Raw genomic sequence first — 23,183 nt, 5'->3', positions numbered from 1 at the left:
TCTCAGACTTATCAGTAATTGACGACGAAACCATTTCATATTTGATTAAACAAAGTAAGACTGACCAAACCAAAAAAGGTCATTTTATTTACATTTTTAACCTCGCTTCACAAATCCAACCATACCAGTCAATTCTGGCATATCTACAATGGAGAAGTTCCCAGGCTAAATCTCCTCTGGAATCCCTGTTTTTAGACGAATCTAAAAAATCCGTGACACGTTTTTGGTTCCAGAAACACCTCAAATCTGTTCTCCAACAGTCAGGCATTCCAGCAAAGAATTTTTCAAGTCACTCATTCCGCATCGGGGCAGCAACTTCAGCAGCCCAAAAAGGCCTCTCCCAACAGCAGATTAAATCCCTTGGGAGATGGTCCTCGGATGCTTTCCAAAGCTATATCAGGACCAACCAGTTCCACATTAAAAAAGCCCACCAAACCCTCATCGAGTAAAAAAAAAAAAATTAATAAAAAAATAAAAACAACATTGGTCTGACAGCGGACGGAGTGAGAACTTTCCCAGTAGAGCACTTACGTTTTCTCTGCCATCCAGCGAGCATTTGGTCTCACAGCGGATGAGTGCATGCCCAGGAGATTTTCTCACACTGCATTTTTTCCTCTTTTCAGTATTCCTCTTTCTGTCCAGCGCGCATTGGTCTCACAGCGGATGGAGTGAGAACTTTCCCAGTAGAGCACTTATGTTTTCTCTTCCATCCAGCGAGCATTTGGTCTCACAGCGGATGCAGTGTGAGAAAATCTCCTGGGCAAGCACTCATTTTTTCCTCTTTTTAGTTTTCCTCTTTCTGTCCAGCGAGCATTGGTCTCACAGCGGATGCAGTGTGAGAAAATCTCCCGGGCAAGTACAACTACAACTGCTCCCCGTTCGCAGACAAACAGGGGCCGTCAGTCCAGGCAGTGAGCCACCATCACGGGCCTCCCCGGTCAAGCATCCAGGCCCCTTCTCAAGATGCCAGGCCGCCAATCTCGGCACTCATTTGGGGGTCTTTAGTCCGGCGGCTGTCCTCTGCTCTTTAGCCTATTGGGGGAAGGGCTCTGGGTTCGGGCTGAATTCCGAGCTCGGAGCCCTCCCTCCGGACAGCACGCCAAATACGCATTAAAATCTTACTCCCTCAAAGTATATGTAAGTGTGAACTCGTGAAATGAAGTTTTAGCAACTAAGTTCGGGAGGAGCACGTTCAGATAATTAACACGAATGGACAGCACTTAGCAATCAATGTTAAGAGGGTATATATAGACTCAGCAGTCTTACCTGGATCCATTGACAGTTTGCAGCATCCCCCCACCACCCCTTCTCCACACTCCTAGTTTCAAAAAACACTTACATGCGGGGGGAGTACTCTGGGTTCGGGCTGAATTCCGAGCTCGGAGCCCTCCCTCCGGACAGCATGCCAAATACGCATTAAAATCTTACTCCCTCAAAGTATATGAAAGTGTGAACTCGTGAAACATCAAACTCACTACTCCTCTACAGACCCAGGCCATCAGCATGGTTTCATCTCTAAAGTTCCCCAATTAAGTAATTTTATGTTTGTCCAATTCTCAGTGCTATTTGAGTTCAGTTTGGAATCAAAAGGAGGAATACAGTGCAATAAGTCGGACATACAGTGGATACAGTTATAAAAAGAATAAAGAGTAATAAGATTATACATAAATAACTTCTCATCTGGCAAAAAAACATTGTATCATATTTTGCACAGCCTCTTGTTTTACTGTGAGATTTTCCCATGTGGATTGTACTGTATCTTTGGTGTTCATTTGACGTGCCCAAAAAAATCTTTTGGACGTCTCCAATAGACCAGATTTTTCCCTAAAATCGGACAGGAGGAGCTCTAGGACTGACTCACGTGGTAACCTCGGGTTCACTGCCTCTTCAGTCCGCACCCCAAAAACCCATTTGTTCAGAAGCTCTTGGAATGGAATCGATCCAGTCCGCACCCCACAGAACCTTGAGTTTAATCACGTCAAACTCACTACTCCTCCACAGACCCAGGCCATCAGCATGGTTTAATCTCTCTTACCCAATTCTCAGTGCCATTTGAGTTCAGTTTAAAATAAAAGGCGGACGTACAATAAAATACAGTGCAATCAGTCGGACGTACAGTGGCACAGTGCTCAATCATTAAATAGAGAGCTGAACAGATGTGTTTTGAGTCTGGATTTGAATGTGACTACTGTAGGAGAACATCTGATTTTCTCTGGAAGCTGGTTCCAGCTGTGGTTGGCATAGTAGCTAAAAGCGGACTCACCATGTTTAGAGTGAACCCTTGGTTTTTCTAGCTAATGTGATCCTAATGATCTGAGTGATCTGTCTGGTTTATATTCAGTGAGCATGTCTGCAATGTATTGAGGTCCTAGGCCATTGAATGATTTATATACCAGTAATGAAACTTTAAAATCAATCCTAAATGTAACTGGGAACAAGTGTAAAGATCTGAGGACTGGTGTGATATGTTCATATGTTCTGGTTCTGCTCAGCGTTCTTTATGAGCTGCAACTGTCTTATGGTCTTTTTGGGAAGGCCAGTGAGGAGTCCATTACAATAATCCAGCCTGCTGGTGATGAAAGCATGCACAAGTTTCTCTAAGTCTTGACTTGAAACAAAGCATCTAATTCTTGCAAAATTTTTGAGATGATAGTATGCTGATTGAGTTATTGCTTTGACATGACTACTGAAACTAAGGTCTGACTCTAGAGACACACCAAGATTCCTGACTTGATTTTTAGTTGTTTGACCCCTAGCATGAAGGTATGCGGTCACCTTGAGAACTTCATCTTTATTTCCAAATGCAATGACTTCAGTTTTGTCTTTGTTTCAACTGAAAGTTTTGCCACATCCAACTGTTGACTTCATCAATGCATTGGCACAGGGAGTCGACGGGGGCGCAAGGGCTAAGTAGAGCTGTGTGTCGTCTGCATAGCTGTGGTAAGCATTTTGGTTCTTTTTAATTATTTGGCTCAGTGGGAGCATGTGCAGGTTGAACAGGAGTGGCGCAAGAATTGAGCCTTGAGTGACTCCGCATGTCATGGGTGCAGCACTGAGGTCGAGTAGTACCTGAATTTATGTTTTGACTGTATCACTATTTAACTGTCTCTGTCTCTGTGCTGTGGTCTGAAACCAGGGGCCCGTTCTTTGTACGTTGCTTAAAACATCCAAGATCAAATGAGACATCCAAGATGATATCATCGTGCTAATCGTGATCCGGCTAATTGGGTTCTTCGAACACACCTGTTGTTTATGATTAGTTTCGCTGGATTGAGTTATCTGAGATAATTGCACGTTCATGCGTTGGTTTAAAAGGGGATATGTATCGATAGTAGAAACATTGATCAGCAACACTGCTATTGGCTGTTCACCGTGGCCAAAGAGCACACTCAGTTTTTTTACCGCAGCAGAGCAAGAGTTATTGCTTGAAGGATATGCAGAATTTGAAAACTTAATTAAAAGTTTTAACCTCAAAATGTGCAAAAGCCAGGAGAGAGGGCTGGCAAAAAGTACCAAATTAAGTGTAGTGACCATGTTAGATGTTTTATTACAGTAGGCATATATATTTTTGTATTTTAACATCTAAATAATTAATAACTTTGTTCATTGCAATGTCAGTCATCACCCACCCACTACTAGAACATAGGAACAAGTAAAAGTAAATTACTAGAATATTCTACTTAATGGTAATTTGTACTTATAAGGCACTGCTAATAAATGTTTGCCTGTTTATAAAAGCAACCAAGAAAAAAGAGCTGGCCCTTGGGTTAAATGTGAACCGACCCATTGTGGAGGGCATCCCTGGGGGCCGCTCTTCCTCAGACCCAGAGGCCAGTCGCAGCAACACCTTCATTACTGCTAAATGAGCATTAAATTATCCTAGTACACTGGAAAATAATTAGTTGCTGCATTAAAATTAAGTAGGCCTATAAGCCCAATGGCTGTCCAGTCATATCAACTGTTAAACGTTAAGTAGTAATGAATTGCTTTGACTTGTGAAACAATTGTGAAACTACATGTAGTTAATGAAAAAAAAAATGTTGCCATGAGTTATTGATCACATTTCCCCCCAGTGTACTAAATTGCAATGAAATTGTGTTTTCCTTTTTTGTGCAGTTTTAAACAATACACCAAGAATTTTATCTGTTCCCAAGAAAGTGTTGGCTGAAGCATGTGCAGGAAGACTTTTTCTAACTTTACATCAAAAGGGAAGAAAGTACAACACTTTGTAATGCCCATTTATCCCCAATGCAGAGGACAGTGAAGAAACCCACTCAGATGACTGTCTTTTTGAGAAAGTATCTGTAAGTGCTTAAATAACTTTACTTGATTTACACTTGAGTTACCTATTATTTCTGAATGCAATAGGAGTTGCACGAGTCCACATCTACTGAAGAGTCTGCACAAAGCAGTGATACAGAGGTGGCCAGTGTTGTACTTTTCCTTTTAATGTTTGTTACATAAGGCTTGTGTTGACAGGTTTAGTTGGCCAAAGTTAATTTCATTGTGTGCCCTTGTCCTGGCTAGAGCTGCATTGTAACTGGTCTGGGGTTTGGGTCAGGGAATGGGGTCATAAAACGTCCCGGGTTACGTATGTAACCCTAGTTCCCCGAAGGGACGGACGCTGCGTGTAATCGCAGTGGGAACGCCCCCCAGCGTAGCGCGTCTGAAGCATGAATGAAATCAGTCAATGGAGCGTCACAGCGGGTGACGTCACCGACCAGGAAGCTATAAATATCCCCTGAATACACAAGCCACCAGCTTCTAATGTTACTGAAGCAAGCGATCCAAGGGGATGCCGAGAGTATGGCAGGACACGCAGCGTCCGTCCCTTCGGGGAACTAGGGTTACATACGTAACCCGGGACGTTCCCCTTCAGGGACTACCGCTGCGTGTAATCGCAGTGGGAACGCAATACCCACATCCCCATACGACCAAATCCCCGTCGTGTGTCATAAGGAGACACAAGCCGACGAGAGAACCTGAGCCCCGGGAGTGGAGCTAAGGTCAAGGGAATAAAATCTGACGAAAGTGTGCGGTGAGGACCAGCCTGCCGCATCACAAACGTCCTGAAGAGAAGCTCCTGAAAGAAGAGCTGTAGAAGCAGCCATACTCCGGGTGGAATGAGCCCTTACAGCCAAAGGTGAAGGCTGATGGGCCGAACCGTAAGCAAGCGAGATGGCCTCGACCACCCACTTGCTCATCCTTTGCTTAGATGCTGGACACCCCTTCTTAGGTGACCCAAAACAGACAAACAATTGTTCTGATTTCCTCCACAGGGCAGCTCTGTGGACATACGCATCTAAAGCCCTAACAGGACACAGCAAATTAAGTTTCTCCTGGTCTGACGTCAAAAAAGGCGGAGGACAGAAAGCCTGCAGAACTATAGGTCTAACCGAAGTGGTTGGTACCTTAGGAACATACCCTGGTCTCGGACAGAGAAAAACTTTTACCATACCGGGAGCAAATTCCAGGCACGAGGGAGCCACCGAAAGTGCTTGAATATCTCCAATTCTTTTTAGAGACGAGATAGCAAGAAGAAGGATAGTCTTTAGTGTAAGGAACTTTTCCGAAACTTCCTCGATGGGCTCGAAAGGAGCTAGGGAGAGACCTTCCAAGACGATGGCCAGATCCCAAGCTGGTACCCTCGTGCGGACTGCAGGCCTCAGCCTCAAGGTGCCACGAAGGAAGCGAGATACAAGTGGGTGTCTCCCGAGAGAACCTCCACTCAAAGGGTCGTGGTAAGCAGCTAAGGCCGCCACATACACCTTCAGTGTGGAGTGAGATAACCCTGTGGAGAGCCGGTCCTGCAGGAAATCCAGCACTGTACCAACCGGGCAGTTAACTGGGTCCTGCTGGCGCTCTCCACACCAAGAGGTGAAAATTTTCCACCTCGCGGCATATAACTTCCTTGTGGCGGGAGCTCTGGATTGGAGGATGGTCTCAACGACCTCAGTCGAGAGACCAGAATCTATGAGCTGGGCCCCCTCAGAGGCCAAGCCCACAGCCTCCATAGTTCTGGGCGGGGGTGAAAGATCGACCCACTCGCCTGAGAGAGTAGATCTCTCCTGATCGGTATCTCTAGGGGAGAGCCGTCGAGGAGAGACACTAGGTCCGCAAACCATACTCGGGCCGGCCAGAACGGGGCTATTAGCAGAAGACTGAGCCCGTCCCGGCGAACCCTCTCCAGAACTCCCGGGAGCAGAGCGATCGGGGGAAAAGCGTACAGACGTGACCTCGGCCACGGATGTACCATCGCGTCCAACCCCAGTGGGGCTGGCAGGCTGAGAGAGAACCACAGTGGACAATGTGATGTCTCTCTGGAAGCAAATAGATCTACCTCGGCACGACCGAAATGTTCCCATAGGAGCTCCACCACCTCGGGGTGAAGACTCCATTCCCCGGGCCTCGGCCCCTGCCTCGACAGGATGTCTGCCCCCTGATTTAAGTACCCTGGGAGATAAATAGCTCTCAAAGAAAGAATTCTCCCCTGGGACCATAGGAGAATCTGACGTGCCAGTTTGTAAAGTGGGCGAGAACGCAGACCCCCCTGATGGTTGATATAAGAGACCACCGATGTGTTGTCTGTTCGAACAAGAACATGGTGGCCCCTTAGGTCTGGGAGGAAGTGTTTCAGAGCCTGAAACACTGCCAACATCTCTAGACAATTTATGTGCCATAGACGGTGATGGTCCCCCCACAGACCCCGAGCTGGGCGACCACTCATGATCGCCCCCCACCCCGTGAGAGAGGCATCTGTCGTTAGCATAACGCGACGACAAGGAGCTCCCAACACCGGGCCTTGGGAAAGAAACCGAGGATCTTTCCACATAACCAGGGCGCGAAGACATCGTCGCGAACTCATGATCATGCGAAACGGATTTCCCCTCGGGGAGAATCCCCTGGTTCTGAGCCACCACTGTAACGGTCTCATGTGCAGGAGGCCAAAAGGTATCACGTTGGACGCAGCTGCCATGAGACCTAACAGTCTCTGGAACTGTTTTACAGTGGACGACTGGCCTAGCTTGACCTGATCTACTGCGGCGAGAATCGAAGCAACACGAGCAGGTGACAACTGTGCCTGCATCGTCGTCGAATCCCACACTACACCGAGAAAAGTGGTTCTCTGTAATGGAGAAAGAACACTCTTCTTGGCGTTGAGCCTCAACCCCAACCTCTTGATGTGAGCAAGAACGACATCTCGGTGCCGAACCGCCTGCTGTTCTGATTGAGCTAGAATTAACCAATCGTCTATATAGTTCAGAATACGAATGCCCTGCAGCCTCAGCGGGGCTATAGCTGCATCCATACACTTCGTGAACGTGCGGGGTGACAGTGCTAGGCCAAACGGAAGAACCCGATATTGGTACGCTTCGCCCCCGAAAGCGAACCTCAGGAACTTCCTGTGTTGAGGGAGGATGGATACATGGAAGTAGGCGTCCTTTAGGTCTATCGTGACAAACCAGTCCTCGGATCTGATTTGTGACACGATCTGTTTGAGAGTGAGCATCTTGAATTTGAGCTTCCCTACAGTGCGATTTAAGAGACGCAGATCTAGAATGGGACGCAGCCCTCCATCTTTTTTCGGAACGATGAAGTACCGGCTGTAGTATCCTAACTCCCTGCTGGGCGGAGGAACCCGTTCTATAGCCCCTTTGTGCAGCAGAGTTTCTACCTCCTGTTCTAATACCAGAGCCTGCTCGGGGCCCACCACCGTGGGCAGAACCCCTCTGAACCGAGGTGGACGCGTTCTGAACTGAATAGCGTACCCGTTCTTTATAATATTCAGGACCCACTGAGAAACATTGGGAAGCATTTCCCATTCCGCCAGGAACTCTACTAAGGGAACCAGCCTCTCGAGGCTGGCCTCTGGATGAACATCCCGAGTGACAGACACAGCGCCCTGTAACATACTGGCAGGAAACAGCTGGTCTGAGCACTCCACAACCCTCCTCGGAGGGGGCGAGCGTCCCTCGGGAAATCGCTCGCCGAGTCTCTCTACGCCCTGTATAGGCAGGGTTAGTAGAACAGACCCCTGAGGGCATCGAGAAAGACAGGGCGCCGTGTTTTTGAGCGGCGAACTCAAGTCTTTCCCGATGGGGACCACCCTCAGAGTCCTGACGTTCAGCCCGTCAGGACTTTTTCGACGCGGCCTTCCTGGCGACAATGACCGACCTCAGATCAGTCCTGCCCCGAGAAGGCCGCGCCGGAGAGCGCCCCGCCTCGTCCCTCCAGTTTGTCTGCGGGGGGGCACGAGACGCGACACTCCGCTTCTGCTGTGCTCTTTTAGAAGATGAACTCGACGGCTGGGACTGCCCTCGCTCAGCAGCCCCAGTGACGCGCACTTTGAGAGGGATAAACTTATGAAAAGCAGCCGCCTGTTTTTTCTCTTCCTGGAACCTCTCAGTGACAGAGTGAAGAGCGTCACCGAAGAGGCCCGCAGGCGAAACAGGAGCATTTAATAAGAGAGATTTATCTTTTTCTTTCATAGAGGTTTGACTCAACCATAAATGCCTTTCTGTGGCCACCATGGCTGCCATAGACCGGCCAACAGATTTAGCTGTTTCCCTGGTGGCCCGGAGAGTGAGATCAGCAGTCTGCCTGAGCTCATTGATCATATCTGCCGAAATTTCTCCCCCCTCACACACATCTTTGAGCAGGTCAGCCTGATAAGCCTGCATAATGGCCATTGTATGCAAACATGCAGCCGCCTGCCCAGCCGCCGAGTAAGCCTTCCCCACCAGCACAGAAGTATTTTTCAGTGGTCTAGAAGGAAGAGCCGGTGCTTTAAGCGAAGATGCCGAGGCAGGAGAGAGATAGCTCGCGAGCGTCTCCTCCGCCTTCGGCATCGTCACATATCCAGCAGACTTTGCACCAAAAATATTACCATAAGCATTGGATTGATTGGTATATATTCTGCTCGAAACCGGTCTAACCCAGGTCTTTGAAACCTCAGCATGAAGGTCTGGGAAGAATGGTAAGCACCGGCGAGAAGGCTGAGGACGTGCAGAGAGAAATCTATCATCTAGTTTGCTTTTATTTCTAGATTCTTGTTTATCAGTTGGCCATTCAATACTGAGTTTTTCAACAGCCCGAGATAACATTAAACCTTCTTCAGCAGTATAATGAAGTGAGCTAGTTTCCTCTGATGCCAAACTTTCGACATCCAGATCCTCAGAACTGGATAATCTAAGTTCCACATCATCGCGTGCCTCCACCCGGGCAGAAGTAACCGCCGCAGCGCGTGCTTCCAGAGCCGGGTGAGAGGCACTGGATCCCGCCGGAGAAAGCTGAGATAGGGCGGGGCCCGTCTCAGCGTCGCCGGTGAGATCCATCTGCGAACCCCAAGTCAAGCGCCGCCGCTCTGCCTCAACAGAAGCGGGACCCGAGCCCTGGGGAGCTCGCAACAAACCACTCTCCTCAAAGAGCGATCGCCGCGAGCGCAGAGTTCTCAAAGGAAAACGCTCGCAATGCTCACAATCGACTCCCTCGAGAGCCGACTGGGCATGCTGAACTCCCAAACAAGCTACACATAACTCGTGAGAATCCCTACCCGTGATGTAACGTGTACAGGGGGGAACACACTTTCTATACTGCTCGCTCATTTTGGTTTTTTAATATATATATATATATATATAGTGAAAACTCCTGACAAATCAGACAAACACAATCGAAAGATATCAGACACACACAGAGCGCTGCTGAAGTAACAGAAGCTGGTGGCTTGTGTATTCAGGGGATATTTATAGCTTCCTGGTCGGTGACGTCACCCGCTGTGACGCTCCATTGACTGATTTCATTCATGCTTCAGACGCGCTACGCTGGGGGGCGTTCCCACTGCGATTACACGCAGCGGTAGTCCCTGAAGGGGAACACCTGTTTGCCTTTGTGTATAACACAGTGAGCTTGATATTTATATTTTTCCTTACCACATTCAAATGATTGAGTCATGCACAGATCCATTTTGCTTCCACATTTGTGATATGGAACATAGTCACACATAATCTAAGAGATTTTAAAAAAAAACTGCTATAGCCTACAAGTACAACCTTGGGTCTTAAGTGGCTTGGAAATGCCACAAAACCCCCCTAAAAACTGCTTGAGCGCCAGGTAAACTTTGCGAATGGCACAACAGACAGCACTTTTCAAGTTCTCCGCATCTCTGGATGAAAGAGCCACTCGCAAAGAATCTCAGGACAATGCACACAGTTTGTGCTGTTATTAAAGGACAACTCCGACGAGTCGAACATTTAATGTGCGTTTCCAAAAAATTAATGATGTAAACGACATCCTCACGAGTCTTGAGAAAAATTATCTTAAAAAAAGTACACTATCGCGCTGCGTTTAAAGACTTCCCATTTCACCTCCTGCTTATTAAGCCGCGATCTAATCCTGTTTACATGTGTCAAGTCCTACTCCAGGTCAACTTCCAAAAGACACAAGGACAACTCAAATTTCCGACTCAATCACTTTTATTTTTGCTTTGTCAGTTGATTGTTCTGTTCAGCAAATTAGGTTGTAAACCCTTAAAGACAGAGAACAAAAGTTACAATTTATTTAAACATTTTAATTCAACATTTTTAATGCATTTTAAATGAATTAACCACTTAAGCCTTTTACATGGAAAAAAGAAAAATGTGGTTTCATGAATCTTCCAAATTTGTTTGTAGTTACCATTTTTAACTTTATACCATCCTTTTGCATCTTATACTGTTCATTTTTACAAACTCAAAATCGAATATTATTTTAGCACAAACACAAAATAAACGAAGGAAATGCTGCAATGTCTTACTTAAACATCTACACAGCAGTTAAACATAGCTCGAACATATTAAGCAGCATTTTAAACACCATGAAAGTAAATAAAACATTTTACAGACCATTGGCGTCTTTGGAATGAATCTATGAGTGACTTGGAGCCTCTTCTCTCTGAAGTTTGTTTTTTGACTGGCTGTAGTGATGTGACATTTGAAGCGAGGCGTTGGAGCTTGTTTCGAGCAAAAATGGGCGTGCCAGATGAAGCCGCGATTCGAGGCTTGTGTTGTTAACGTGAAAATCATGTGACTAATGACAAACGAGGCCTCGGTTTGTGTGGATACGTCATCGGTTCGGTCTGAGTGTCGTTTCCGGATAAAGGGGGTTCGAAACTCGCGCCTCCTTGTGGGTGTTGCAGGAGTAGTAGAATCAGTTGTAGTAGTGTCAGAGAGTCAGAGTTAGAGAGTTGTTTCATCGTCGTTATTGTGCAATATATGTGTTAGGGCTGTATATTATTACATTATATCAGGTTAGATTAGTTATAGTATATTGTTAGTATTAATTATAGTAGCTATATTATAGTATTGTTATATTAATTAGATAAGATTATTTGGATTGCTTTGGATTTTTGGATTTGGACTGGACTGCTTTTTGATTTGGATTGCCCTTTTGGAATTGTTTGCTTTTTGTGACCTCTTCCTTTTTCCTTGTAATGGAGCCAGCAAGAAAGAGGAAATCCTCCCCTGTCTGGGAGTTTTTTGAAATGGTTGCTCACAATAAGGTACAAACACAATTTGTATTATTATTGTTATTATTATTATTTTACTGTCTTTATGTAATAATCCTCACTATATGGCTGTATTATATTTAATGTCTATTCATTTATGTTTCAAGGTGAAATGCTTGCTGTGCCTAAAGGAGCTGACATACAGCAATAACACGTCCTCCATGCACTGCACGAGCATGCACAGACTACTAACAATCCACAAAGTAGTCAAAGTAATTGATAATAATCATTAAAAAACATTATTTAAATAATGTTTTAGGCTCCTATAATACACCTGCATTTTATTTTATTATAGATTCCAAAAAAGAAATGGTGAATGAGGCCCTGGTGAACATGGTCATCAAGGACTCCCAACCCTTTTCCATTGTGGATGATGATGGATTTAGGGAGCTCCTGCATGTGTTGGATCCCACTTACGTGATCCCAACTAGAAAGGTATGCGATTAATAAAGTGGTTCATCCTTATTTAAGAAGTTAAAAGTAAGAGTAACTGCATTTATTTCTATCCACAGGCTTTGCAGGTCATGGTTGATCATGAGTACAAGGAGGCTAAGGAGAAGGCAAGAGAGCAGTTGCAGAACGTTCAGGCTATAAGCCTTACCTCTGACATGTGGACATCGCTAAACATGGATGCCTACCTAGCAGTGACTTGCCATTTTATAGACAATGACAAGCTCTGCACTATTTTTTTAGGTGTACAGCATTTCCCTAAGAGCCATACTGCTGAGAACTTGGCTACTGGACATATCAAGCTCATGGAGGAGTGGGGCATAAAGGATAAAGTTAAGTGCCTGGTAACTGATGCAGCAGCCAACATGATAGCATGTGTACGATCACTGAATGTTAGGCATGCGGTATGCATTGCACATGCACTAAACCTTATTGTGAGGAAATCTTTTGATGACATCAGTAGCTTCAACGACATTCGAACCAAATGTAGGAAACTTGTGACCTATTTCCGAACAAGCACTACAGCAAAAGAGAGACTGGCCCAAGTACAGGAGCAGATGGGGAGACCAGTTCTGAAAATGATAATTGAAGTGGACACTCGCTGGAACAGCACTTACAACATGCTGGAACGTCTCTATCAGCTGAGAGAGCCAGTGGGGGCAGCCCTGGCCTCTCTAAAGACCGACATCACCCCTCCTACAGCCCTGGAGTATGAGGCAGTCCAGGATGCTTTACATGTTCTTGCCCGTTTCCGCCAGGCTACAGTAGAGCTTTCAGGAGAGAAAAGGGTGTCTGCCTCCAAAGTGATTCCTTTGATGAAGATGCTTAATCACGCTGTAACGAGTAAGCTAGAAGACTTCAAGTCCAATCCAGCAAGGCAGCTGGGTGACAGCCTTGTACGGAGGGTCAGGGAACAAGCAGTACATTTAGAATCAATAAGTGTGATGACCATACCCACGTTATTGGATCCCAGATTCAAAAAACTGGGATTCTTAAGTCAAGGGAAACTGCAAGAAGGCATATCAAGATTAAAATCTGAATGCGCTACTGTAATCAGAAGTTCTGGTCTCCATTCTGCTTCCACCAATATACCCCCAACTCAGCTGCCAGCCTCTTCAGAAGCAGGCCAATCCACAGACAACAGTAAGTACTATATGTGTTTGTTGTGTGAATGTTCACATTAGTTATTTAGTAATGTGAACCATTGTTAATGGAGTATTTTTTCTTTGTACCTCTATTATTAGGTGACCTTTGGCATCTGCTGGATAGCACGGTTGAACACGGTAGAAGGAGCTCAAGTGCAACAGCAGATGCTACTGTAGAAGTGGACAGATATTTATCTGAAGTGAATCTCACAAGATCTGAGGATCCACTGGTATATTGGGCTCAACATAAACATCAGTATCCTCATTTATACCATCTGGCCCTGGCATTTTTATGTTCCCCCGCATCCTCTGTTCCATGTGAAAGGATCTTTTCCAAGGCTGGAGAGGTTCTGTCCAAGAAGAGGAATCGTCTAAGCCCCAACACACTTGAAAAAATTCTGTTTCTCAATAAAAATAATTTTTAATCCTTCCTTCGTTCCTCTACGTCCCCAGTCCCATAAGCACAACACTGCACAAAAATAGTAACAGTTCAATGCACAAAATCACCAGAAACAATTCTTAACCTTTACCACCCCACACTTTTCTGTTGCACTTTACTTTATTACACTCCCTCCACCATAAGCACTGCACTCAACACAGTGTCACTTTTGTTGTTCATACTGTCACTATCCAAACCATTTATGAATAATTAATTAACTCTCTCTGTGTGTGTGTGTGTGTGTGTGTGTGTGTGTGTGTGTGTGTGTGTGTGTGTGTGTGTGTGTGTGTGTGTGTGTGAGACAGTTGTCTCTGCAGAAGTAAATTCAGACAGAGAAATATACACCTGTTGCTATGACAGCAAGTCTAGCATGAGCTTCGAAGAACCAAACAATCACAGATCATGCCAAATCGTCAACAATCAAATCCAGCTAAGTGAGTTAGCGATGTACGAAGAAAGGCCCACAGATTGAAAATTGTCAAAGTATCCATTTGAGATTAGAAAGTTGTTCAGCTGATTGAAGACAACTCTTTCAATGATCTTGCCTATGAAAGGAAGATTTGAGATTGTTCTGTAATTGCTCAATATTTTGCTATACAGATTGCACTTTTTTAGGACGGGCTTGACAACTGCAGTATTAAGGGACTTTGGAAAAGTCCCAGAGAGAAGTGAGGAGTTTACCACTTCTACGAGATCTGCTTCTAAACAGTTAAAGACACTTTTGTTGTGGGACAAACGTTGTAGGAAGTGTGTCAAGAGTGCAGGTTGATGTTTTAAGGTGCTGTACGGTTCTTCCAAAGTTTTAGCATTAATTTCTTCTAAATCAGACATAGTAACTTTCTGAGGATGTGGTCTGATCTGTCTTACCTCAGTGCCACATAAGGATGTGCTGATTGCCTTTATGATTTTTTTTTTTTTTTTTTCTCAGAGAAGGAAGCAAACTCATTGCATTTGCTGTCTGAGAGCATTTCACTGGGAATCTGGCTTGGGGGGGTTGTTAGTCTCTCTACCAGGGCCGGCGCTAGCTATTTAGGTGCCCTAAGCACAAATGATTGGTGGTGCCCCCCGCCCCCACTCCACCCACCCACTCACCCAAGGAATAACAACCATTCGGAATTTCTTAGTTAGGTTCTCTTTACTTCCAAAATAACTGCTGCAAATAAATAATTTTACATTAACAATGGCACCAAATATGAAAAGAAATAATATAAAGGTTAAAATTATAAATACCAAGAACCACCAGAATTACTAAAAACACAGATTTGGAACTGAACAATGTAAACACAGAAAATTAAAAGTGCAAAAAAAGTTTATAACTGTACAAGTATGAATTTTAAAGTGCACATTTTAAACTGCAAATAACCATACATAACTGCACAATAGAATTTACTCAACAGAGGGACTGTCTACATCTCTATAAAGAGACCATTCTGCTATTCTATAGGGCTGGGAAAAGATTAATCGCATCCAAAATAAAAGTTTGTGTCTACATGAATGATATATAGTATGTGTGTGTACTGTGTATAATTATTTTGTGTATATATATATATAAATACACATTTGCATGTATGTATTTAAGAAATATTTGTTATTTATATATAAAATATTTAAATGTATATATAATATAAATTATATATAAATATATACAGTATATACATGCAAATATTTCTTAAATATATACGTGTATATGTGTGTGTATTTATATATACACAAAATGAAAATGATTATACACAGTACACACACATATATCATGTAGACACAAACTTTTATTTTGGATGCGATTAATCTTTTCTCAGCCCTAATAATTTGACAACTCTGTGAATATGAAAATATACAAACACTGAGATTGTGTTTTTTTTTTCTTTCTAATTGCAGTTTCACCAACAGATGTCGCCCTTGGGCCTTGGCCTATGAACCTCTTGAAAATGACCGCATTAACCGCATAGAACAACAACGAAAAAAACGTATCTAAGCGGTCTTCCTTTTCTTCTCAAACAAACTAACTGCATCTTAAACAGCCCAAGTTTCAAAATTTCCCGGGGGAGAAACCAGACCCCCGTTAAAATAAAATATTCAACATGCAGGTCTAAAAAAGCCTGCCCCGGATCATTTGCACTACTAGCGACGCCCCCCTGTACATGCATACACGACGCAAGGGCGCCCTCGCTACAAAACTAACATTTTTATTTAAAACATTGTCTTATCTGCAAGCGATGCGCGAGTATCATCCCGCTGTCTCTTCTTTTTCCTTTTTTCCGCCCCGACTCTTGGTGCCTTTTCGAGGCCATGTCTGAGGTCGGTGTCTGCCACATTTGACATTGATTGAGGCATAATCGAACAGACCACTGGGAGGTGGGGAAGGGGGGGCACCAGAGGGAGACTGGCACAGGAGATTCACCTTTTTCTCGACTAATTTGGTCTAGGCCTATATTATTTTCGTATTGCTTTTGTATATTAACATGCTTTAGACATATTTTATTTGTTATTTATACTAGTAGCCTATTGTGATGATTTTTCACGACCCAGATTTTTTGGTGCCCCCCCCAAGCACTTGGTGCCCTACGCGCAGTGCGTGATGTGGGTGTGCGGAGCGTTTATAATATTTGAGAGTAAAGTCTGTCTAGCTTTGCCTAGCTCTACATTGAAAGCATGAAAGATGTCTTTATAGATGTTGTAATGGACTACAAGTTTTGTCTTTGTCTCTGTTTTTCTGCATTGTCTTTTCATATTTTGCACTACTGTTGAGTTTCTCCAAGGTGCTTTTTGTCTGCCATTCTTCTTCCTGACTTTCACAGAAGCAATATCATCAATTACACTATGTACTTTTGAGATAAAGGACTCAAGGAAATAATCAACAGAGTAAGCAGATATACTTTGTAGCGACTGAACGAATCATGTTTTCCTTTCACTAATGAACAAATATGAACACATATATGTGACCCGTCACAGAAACCAGGGACACAAGTCGGCAGCACAACTTTCGAGCAAAATGAGAAAGAAGAGTTTTTTTTCAAAATTGGTGATTTTCAATTTTTTGGAGAATCTGTTAATTGAAATCACGAAGAAGCCTCTCCATGTTTGAGATAGCAGTATTGGTATATTTAAAAGCTTACATTTTGAGGTTGAAATCGGCTTGTTTTCGGAGATTCTAGTATGCAGTAGGGGCGTGGCGTGTCATTGTCTGTGTGTATATCCATACTGAATAACCCGGCGCTTTTGCCCCCGCCCTCCAAGTCAACCACATGGCTACTTATTATGCTGTGCTCTGGCCAGCTCTCTCTGATATCAAAATTCAATGAAGATGGATGCCGCAAAGATTGTCGCAGACGAGATGAACCGTCTGGCAGTTACACCGAAAATGTTTTCGCCGCACTTCGTGGGCTCGGGAAACTGAACCGGAGGTATGGGCGCAGCGCGCTCGCCCTCAGTGCTTCAATACGGCGGCTCGGCTCGCTGACAGCGTTGGCTGGCTGTTTCATATGTGACGGAGAATCGAAATAGAGGATGCAGTTAAGACATTTGCTGCTGCGATGAAGGCCTGCCGTGCGTGTTTCTGAAATGTAAGTTAAGCTTCATTTGCTCTTTAGTCGTTATTTAAGATGCTGAACCTGCTGATGATATAATGTGCTTGCGGACATTTCATTTGTGTGTGTATACGCACATAAGAAAGTGGTGTAAAGAGATTTGCAACAGTAATTTGAGGAGGTGAAATGTGATTATTTGGAAAATTGCAGAAATGACTGCTTAAAGAAAAATGCCAGCAGGCATTTGCCTCCTACATAAACTTTAATATTGTTGACATTTTGGGCACACGAGCGTTGCGTACTATTTGCGCTATATGTAGGCCTATGGCTTATTGGTCTTTGTTTGTTGTTGTTGGTTTTGCGTTATATGTATATGGCATATTGGTCTTTGTGTGTTGTTGCTGGTTTTGCGTTATACTGTATGTATATGGCATATTGGCCTTTGTGTGTTGTTGCTGGTTTTGCGTTATATGCAGGCTATATGGCATATTGGTCTTTGTGTGTTGTTGCTGGTTTTGCGTTATATGTATATGGCATATTGGTCTTTATGTGTTGTTGCTGGTTTCGCGTTATATGCAGGCTATATGGCATTATTGGTCTTTGTGTGTTGTTGCTGGTACGTTGCAAATAGAGGGGCAGCACAATTGTTTTTCGCCTAGTGCGGCAGAAGTGCACTCATTCGAAGTGTAAAAAAAGCTGTAAAGCACATGGAGGAGCTTTAAAGGGGGAATGGCTTATCTAAATGAGATGTAAATGAGCCCTATTGTCACCCCCAGCAGCAGAGACAGGTGAGAACTGCACAATCTTTTAGAGCTCGTTTTCTCCTCTTTGAGCTTTTTTAAGTGCCTACTTTAAAATGGCCACAACTTCTCCAAATATTATCAGATTTCCACATGTTACACATCGTTGGAAAGCTTGGATATTACACTCTCAGAATCTATGAATAACTCAAAATGCCCCAGAACCGACTTGTGTCCCTAGTTTCCGTGACTGGTCACATATGTTTAATTCACAAAACCTTGAATCATGTGAAATGGTGCCCCAATGTCTGCCAGCAGGTCATTGATTAACTCCATTTATGACGCATTGCGCAATCAAGAAACAGGTCCCTGTTGTTCTCGAAATCCTCACGTGGTACACACCACGGATGGACAGATGCTGAAAATAAGGATATCCACACATACCCGCACACAAACGTCCTTTGTGTGCAACTTAGGATAGGAATGTCCTTAATGTATATAACACAGAATTGTATCTAACCTTCCTGTATGCATGCATATCTAATTAGTTTTGTCTTATTCTATAGATGTAATTGGAGACTGGTCTGTAACTTCAAATCTTAAGTGTATTTCTAAAGAAAGATTACCTAACAGGATCATCTTCTGTAACTCTCCCTCTTGCTAGGTCATAAAACTTTATGACCCCCAAAAGGAATTCCAAGGGAATCACAGCTCCCACTTGAATTCTGATGAAGAAAGACTAATAGACTCTGCAATCTTATATTTTCTATAAGTATAAACACTTAAGAAATGTATAAACATGAATTTGATCTTCCCTAGGTCATGGTAGCCGGTATTATGGCTTTATAGTCGTGTGAGTGAACATTAAATGTGTGTAATTCTGCATATGAATGTAACTTTATGTTTCTTCTACTCTTTCCGGCCATTCTTGGTACCTGTTTGACCGTCTTGTTTTGACTAAACCAGTCATACATAGGATATTACAGTAAGATGTATTGTTCTGTGTGTACAATCTTTCTGGCTAGAAATGACAAAATTTTATAGCATCATCAATTATCCTGACAAGACAAAGAAGAACTTTTCCCGCTCGAGATGCTCTAAGATGATTGGTTCACATACGCGAAGCAGGCGTGAACCCCTCCTCTCTATAAGAGACTGACACATGAGTTTCTCAAGAAAGCACTTTCCCTGTGAGAGGTTTCCGGTCCCATGGCTCCTTAGGGAGCTTTACACCGCGTTTCTTTTCTTTTCCTTTCTTTACTAAGTTTTATTTTCATTCTTCGCCTCTCCCTCCCGAGGGAGATGAACTCTGAACTATTTCCTTGGTAACTTCACGTTCGGTGAACCTTTAAAACTTCCCGCGAGTCTGCTCACCCCGGAAGACACGAGAGAACAAGCCTATAGCGTCGAAGGACAAACACGCATACGACTCTGCTTTCCTCAGCAACACAAAGAGAACCATACACATTCGCAAGTATAGGTTATTGATTTGATTTGATTGATGTGATTTCTTGTTGCCTCTCTAAGGGTTATTGTCTGTGATTTTTGCCATGCTGCGATCACCCCGGTGATCTCTCTCATCCTGACCGTTAGTTTCACTTTCTCATCCTCTATCTCTCTCTCTCAATATATATATATATATATATATATATATATATATATATATATATATATATTTCACTCTCTCTCTCTCTCTCTCTCTCTCACTCAATCTCTCTCTCTCTCACTCCCGTTGTTATTCGTTTGTCTCGTTAGTTTTACTGTTTATTGTACATACATGTATCCCGGGTTTAAATGTAGAATTCTGTATCCGTAGTTTCATTTTATTAAAACCATTATATTCTTGATTGCTAATTGTCTAAAGTGCTCATTTTTACAAAGTCAATGAAGTGTTCGACCCTTTAGCTACAAAGCTTTACAATTCGTTACTATTTCAGTAACCTAAATTTTATAATAACAAGAAGGTGATTTTTCATTGCCAGAAAATAGCTTTTTTGGAATTATAAGAAAGAGATCATTTTTGTTGAAAATTGATGAGTTAATCTTACGGCCGTTTGCTGGACAAACAGATTGTTCGATAACTAAATTAATTCCATTTAAGGTTATCTCATATAATCGATCTGTAATAAGACTATTGATATATTAATGACGAACCATAACCCATTATGGTGATCATTCATATATACAATCGATCTATTTTCAGCTTCGATAATTTAACTGTAATATGCAATATATTAATCATTCATGATTAATTATTAAAATTCCCTATATATAATTTGAGCTAATTTAATGTAAGACTCATTGTCGCAACAACTTGGTGTTAAAGATATGGCCTTCATAAATAGCACACTAGTGTTCTCATTTAAGCATCTCTTCCTGACAGACACAGATCTTGCTTCAATAGATCAATAGATCAAAGAAAATACAGAAATGATCAGACAGTGCTACATCCATACTAACAATCGATAAAATGTTTAGACCCTTACTAATAAGTAAATCTAGAGTGTGTCCACGATTGTGTTTGGGTCCATGTACATGCTGAGTCAGATCAAAGGTTTTTAAAACGGTTTTCTGCATTATCTATCTGAATATTAAAATCTCCAGCAATAGCAAAACAGTCAAACTCAGAGGAAATTGTTGATAACAGTTCTGTAAAGTCCTCAGTAAAGGCTGGAGAGTATTTTGGAGGCCTGAAAATAATAAGTAAAATGCGTGGAGAACTTTTAACACAATCCCCAGATATTCGAAAGACACTGAGATCCGGACACAATGCTTCTTCGACTATCTCCAAACCTGGACACGCTGATCGGATAACATTCCGATCAGAAACTTGTCATTTCAATGTGTATGTGTAGTGATGTGACATTTGAACCGAAGCGTCGGGGCTTGTGTCGAGAAAAAATGGGCGTGCCAGATGAAGCCGTGATTCGAGGCTTGTGTTGTTAACGTGAAAATCACGTGACTAATGACAAACGAGGCCTCGGTTTGTGTGGATACGTCATCGGTTCGGTCTGAGTGTCGCTTCCGGATAAAGGGGATTCGAAACTCGCGCCACTTTCTGGGTGTTGCAGGAGTAGTAGAATCAGGTGTAGTAGTGTCAGAGTCAGAGAACTCTCATTGTCATTGTCGTTATTGTGTGTCATTATAGCCCTAACACATCATATATGTGTTAGGGCTGTATATTATTTCATTATATCAGGTTAGAATACTTATAGTATATTGTTATTATTAATTATAGTAGCTATATTACAGTCTTGTTATATTAATTAGATAAGATTATTGTATTGCTTTGGATTTTTGGATCTGGACTGGACTGCTTTTTGTTTTGGATCGCCCTTTTGGATTTGTTTGCTTTTTGCGACTCTTCCTTTTTTCCTGGTAATCAAGAAAGAGGAGATCCTCCCCGTCTGGCCTCAACAGAAGCATCAGTATCCTCATACAAGCTGGCAATGGCTTTTTTATGTTCCCCTGCATCCTCTGTTCCTTGTGAAAGAATCTTTTCCAAGGCTGGAGAGGTTCTGTCCAAGAAGAGGAATCTTCTAAACCCCAACACACTTGAAAAAATTCTGTTTCTCAATAAAAATCTATTGTAATCCTTCCTTCACCCACCCCAAACAGCAGTGTTGCAGTTTGCTCCTCTAAATCCCCAGTCCCATAAGCACAACACTGCAACTAAAACTAGTAACAGTTCACTGCACAAAACACACCAGAAACAGTTCTTAACTTTTCCCACCCCATACTATTCTGTTGCAGTTTACTTTATTACACTCCCTCCACCATAAGCACTGCACTCAACACAGAGTCACTTTTGTTGTTCATATTGTCACTATCTAAACAATTTATGAATAATTAATTAACTGTGTGTGTGACAGTTGTCTCTGCACAAGTAAATTCAGACAGATAAAGATAGACCTATATTTTATTTTATACCCAGGCAATGGACAAATGTCTGCTCAGGTCTTTTTATTATTGTAAATAAAAGGTTACAGACAATAACAGTGAGAAGAAAATAAATAAATAAATAAATAAATAAAACAGAAGGGGGGGGGGTATACGGACATCATAAGTCTGCTCAGGTCATTGGTTAATAAATGTATTTATTCGTCTGCTATCTCTTTGCACAGTAGCTAGGTGTCACTAGTGAGCAATGCTGAATGAAGCTTCGAGTAATGAACCTTTGGGTGAAGCAATGGGCTGCGAGGTCTCAGTGGTTCAGGAAGCCTCATTTTGCCATCACTATGTATGTGGACAACATCCGGATACAGGTCGCCTATTAATGCCTAGCGTAAACGCAGCCAGAGATGCAGTACCAACAGACATGCAAGATTTAGCAAGGAGTGACTGATAAACCAGACTTTATATAGGCAGGGATAACAAAGATGTGACACAGCTGAATGCAATCATGGATGATTAGACCGGGCAGTGAGTTATGGGTAATGAAGTCCGTGAGGAAGTATAAATAGTTTGAGGTAGAGTACCCTCTGGTGGCATTCACGGGCACTCTAACTGGTGACTGTGACTGATACACTATACATTTTTACTACTTTACTCTGTGAATGATCAACCATATCTTATATTGCTGTCTTTCCTGCATTGACACCAAGGCATTGACTCAAATTAATCATTAAAAAAATGTGTATGCTTTTGTTCATGCGTGTACCAACTACCACTTTAGAAATTATTCATGTTTTTTTCCTTACCTCACACTGACATACACACATAAAAATTATACTATTATTTGAATTTATGAACAATTTCTCACCCCAAGAGCTTTTGGTTGGCCTTTCAGAAATGTCTGAAGTCCATGAAGAGGTGAAACTCCTGCTAGCTGTTGTCCATAAACAGTCACAGGAACATTTGTCCCAGTTCCAGCTGCTGTTGTTTGTGTTGGTGGTTGAAACTGGATGACAAGCGTCGAAGAGTTCACGGGTATGAAAGTGTGCGACATTCTTCTTTCTGCATCTGAAATTGACCTGTACAAAATCATAGTAAATCGAGAGTAGATATGATTTTAAAATTGATTTTCTATGTCAAGTGACATTTATTTATATAGCGCTTTTTAAAATACAGAAAGTTTCAAATCAGCTTTACAGAGATAACAGGAAAATAATGCAACAGTTGGTTTCCAGAAGAAAATAGTGTTCACAGTCCAGCTTAAGTAAGTTTAGTGATGTTTCATTATTGTTCATTTATATATATAGCCGCTATGGAGAAAACCGTGATGTCATCGTCCAGTCCAGCTCAGTTCAGTTGTCATATAATGGTGTCAATGCAGGCAGATCAATAATATTGTTTAATATTTAATTAAATGTTAAATTGAATGTCCCCAACTAAGCAAACCAA

General features: G+C 42.7%; 1 protein-coding gene across 1 annotated transcript in view; it reads right to left on the bottom strand.

The window, feature by feature from the left end:
- LOC143718442 (membrane-spanning 4-domains subfamily A member 15-like) overlaps positions 1-22,788 on the bottom strand; it is a 38,938-nt gene extending 16,150 nt beyond the window's left edge. The window contains exon 1 of the mRNA XM_077209503.1: positions 22,603-22,788. Within this exon, the coding sequence (XP_077065618.1) occupies positions 22,603-22,788 (186 nt within the window). The remainder of the gene's footprint in view (positions 1-22,602) is intronic.
- Positions 22,789-23,183: the final 395 nt, after the last annotated feature.

The sequence above is a fragment of the Siphateles boraxobius genome, unplaced genomic scaffold (assembly GCF_051911475.1).
Source record: "Siphateles boraxobius isolate OS27281-9 unplaced genomic scaffold, OSU_SipBor_1 61, whole genome shotgun sequence".
In the NCBI taxonomy this organism is placed as follows: Eukaryota; Metazoa; Chordata; class Actinopteri; order Cypriniformes; family Leuciscidae; genus Siphateles; species Siphateles boraxobius.
Note: the sequence above shows the minus strand (reverse complement) of the source record. Positions and strands in the feature narration are given on the sequence as shown.